We start from the raw sequence: 2,591 nt of genomic DNA on the forward strand, positions 1-2,591 counted from the left end.
CCCCCCCCCAGGCCGCAAGTTCATCATCGCCAACGCGCGGGTGGAGAACTGCGCCGTGATCTACTGCAACGATGGGTTCTGCGAGCTGTGCGGGTACACGCGCGCCGAGGTCATGCAGAAGCCGTGCACCTGCGACTTCCTGCACGGGCCCCGCACGCAGCGCAGCGCGGCCGCGCAGATCGCACAGGCGCTGCTGGGCTCCGAGGAGCGCAAGGTGGAGATCTGCTTCTACCGCAAGGACGGTAGGCGCCGCGCCGTGGGGCGGACACCGACCCTGTGCCGCGGGTGGCGGAGCCGGGGGGCGGCCGTGGGGCGCTGTGGCGCGGTGCGGTTCGACCCCTGCACGTGTGGGTCGGGGTAGGGCAAAGATTCCGGGCTCGGCCTCTGCGCGTGCCCCACGGCTGCCCCACACCTGGGTGGCACCGTGCCCCCCCAGTGCCCTGCTGCCCTCCAACTTCAAAGCCCATATGGGGCAGCACGGCCCCCACTGCAGCGCCCTGTGGGGACTCGGCTCGCAGGGTCACAGCGTGAGGGCAGCCCATGAACGGGGGCTCCCAGCCCCCCACGTCGGGGTCCCCCCCACGGAACGGGGTTTGTCCGCTGCCCCACGGGCACAGCCACCTCTCGGGTCGGGTCCCCGTGGCGCAGGCTCCGGGGCTGTGGGGCTGCCCCACACCAGGCCCCGTGCTCCCACGCTGGTGTCCTGGCTCTCAGCACAGCTGTCTGCCGCACGGCGCACTGCCCTGCTCCCGGCTCCCAGCTGCCACGTGGGGCACTGGGGCACGAGGGCAGTGGGGCACGCCGCCAGCCTGCCGCCCCACGACTCCCACGGCGGTGGGGCAGCCCCGCTATGGGGCGGCTGCGGTCCCGGCGGTGCCAGGCACAGCGCGCGGCGCTGCGGGGCAGGGTTGGCCGCGGGTGCACTTTGGACCCGCACGGTGCTGGGCGCAGGCGGCACGCGGCTGCTTGATGAGCAGCGCTCGTTAGTGCCCGGCTAATTGGCTCTGCCTGGAGCTGGCTGTCAGCAGTGCTGTGTGCTCAGCAGATGGGAAGACTCTGGTGCTGTCCCCTTGGTGCTGTGCCATGCCATGCCATACCATGCCGTGCTGTGCTGCATGATGCTGCACCATGCTGTGCCATGCCGTGCCGTGCCGTGCCGTGCTGTGCTGCACTGTGCCATGCCATGCTGTGCTGCGTGATGCTGCACCATGCTGTGCCGTGCTGTGCTGTCTTGTGCCGTGCTGTGCTGTCCCGTGCCGTGCTGTGCCATGCCGTACCATGTCACCCCACTGGCACCGAGCTGGGTCAGGGGGTGCCCCGGGCGCACAGCAGGTGCCGGAGCGGCTGGCACGGAGCTGCCCGCGTGTCCCCGGGGAGCGCGGCTCTTCCTGGGGTATTTATAGCCCGGGGAGCACGGGAGGGGCAGCTGCTTTTAACTCTGCCGTGCCCCCCCAGCCCATAGGACCCCTCCGTCCCCCCGCTGTGGGGGTGCTCGGGGGGTCCCGGCCCTGCACCCGGCCCCAGCTCTCCCCCAGGGCGGGACTCCGGCCCCACATCGCCGCGGTGCTCTGGCCCCGCCGTGCCCCACGTGCCTGACGCAGCTGCGCCCGTGCCCGCAGCCTGCGGCCCCCCAAGCTGCAGCCGTCCTCACGTTGCACGGTAACCTGATGCTGCAGCCGTCCTTGCGCCGCGCCGTGACCTCGTGCCGCAGATTTCCCCGCGTTGCGCCGTGTCCTCGTGCCGCAGCCGCGTTGCGTGGGAACCCGGCGCTGCAGCCGGCCTTGCACCACGTGTCCGGTGACCTCGTGCCGCAGCCGCCCTCGCGCAGGGTGAACGTCGGGTCAGCGTGCGCCAGGTGCCGGGGGGGTTTGGGGTGCAGAGCCCCCCCACCCCGTGCTGCCGCGGTTCCCGGAGCATTGCGGTGCCGTGGGTGCGTTTCTGTGGGGCACGCGGTGGGCGTCTCTGTCCCCGAGCGCACCCACGGTGCTGGGGGGGCCCGGGGTGGGCAGTGCTGTGCACGGCGTGGGGCTGAGCGCCGCCAAACTGTGGGGTCTGCACGTGTTGGGGGGGCTGCGGTGTGGGGTGCGGGGTGCACAGGGACATGTGGGAGCGCACTGGTCAGAGTGGGGGTGCCCGGTGCCCCCTGTGCCCCCAGTGCCCCCGGTGCAGCCGTGCGGGGGCTGATGGAGCGGTGCAGCCCCGCAGTGGGGGCCCATAGGGTGGGGGCACGGACCCCACTGCCTGCAGGAGACCCCTGCATCACGGTCCCAGCCCCGCAGTGGGGCTACCCGGCGTGTGGGGGCTGCGTGGGTGGGGGTGACGTGGGGGGGTGGCACCGAGGGGGCTGCGCTGGGGGCACCGCCGCCCCGCAGCCCGAAGCCGCCCCCCCACGGGGGTCCCGCGCCCCCCGGTCCCTGTGCCCCCCTCCATCCCGGGGTGGGGACGGACACGGACACGGGTGGGATGGGCACGGGGGGGTCGTGCGTGGATGGGACGCGAGTGGGACGGACGCGGGTGGGATGAGCGCGGGGGGGGGACGCGTGTGGGTGGGACACGGGCGGGACGGGCGCGGCGGGGATGGGCGCAGCGGA

At 73.3% G+C, this 2,591-nt stretch overlaps 1 protein-coding gene across 1 annotated transcript in view; it reads left to right on the forward strand.

Moving 5' to 3' along the window:
- The window catches only part of KCNH2 (potassium voltage-gated channel subfamily H member 2), a gene marked incomplete in the record, with an annotated part of 51,920 nt that overhangs the window by 32,303 nt on the left and 17,026 nt on the right, over window positions 1-2,591 (forward strand). Inside the window, 1 exon segment of the mRNA XM_021382131.1 lies at window positions 12-242. Coding sequence (XP_021237806.1) covers window positions 12-242 — 231 coding nt within the window.

Source organism: Numida meleagris, unplaced genomic scaffold (genome assembly GCF_002078875.1).
Source record: "Numida meleagris isolate 19003 breed g44 Domestic line unplaced genomic scaffold, NumMel1.0 unplaced_Scaffold180, whole genome shotgun sequence".
In the NCBI taxonomy this organism is placed as follows: Eukaryota; Metazoa; Chordata; class Aves; order Galliformes; family Numididae; genus Numida; species Numida meleagris.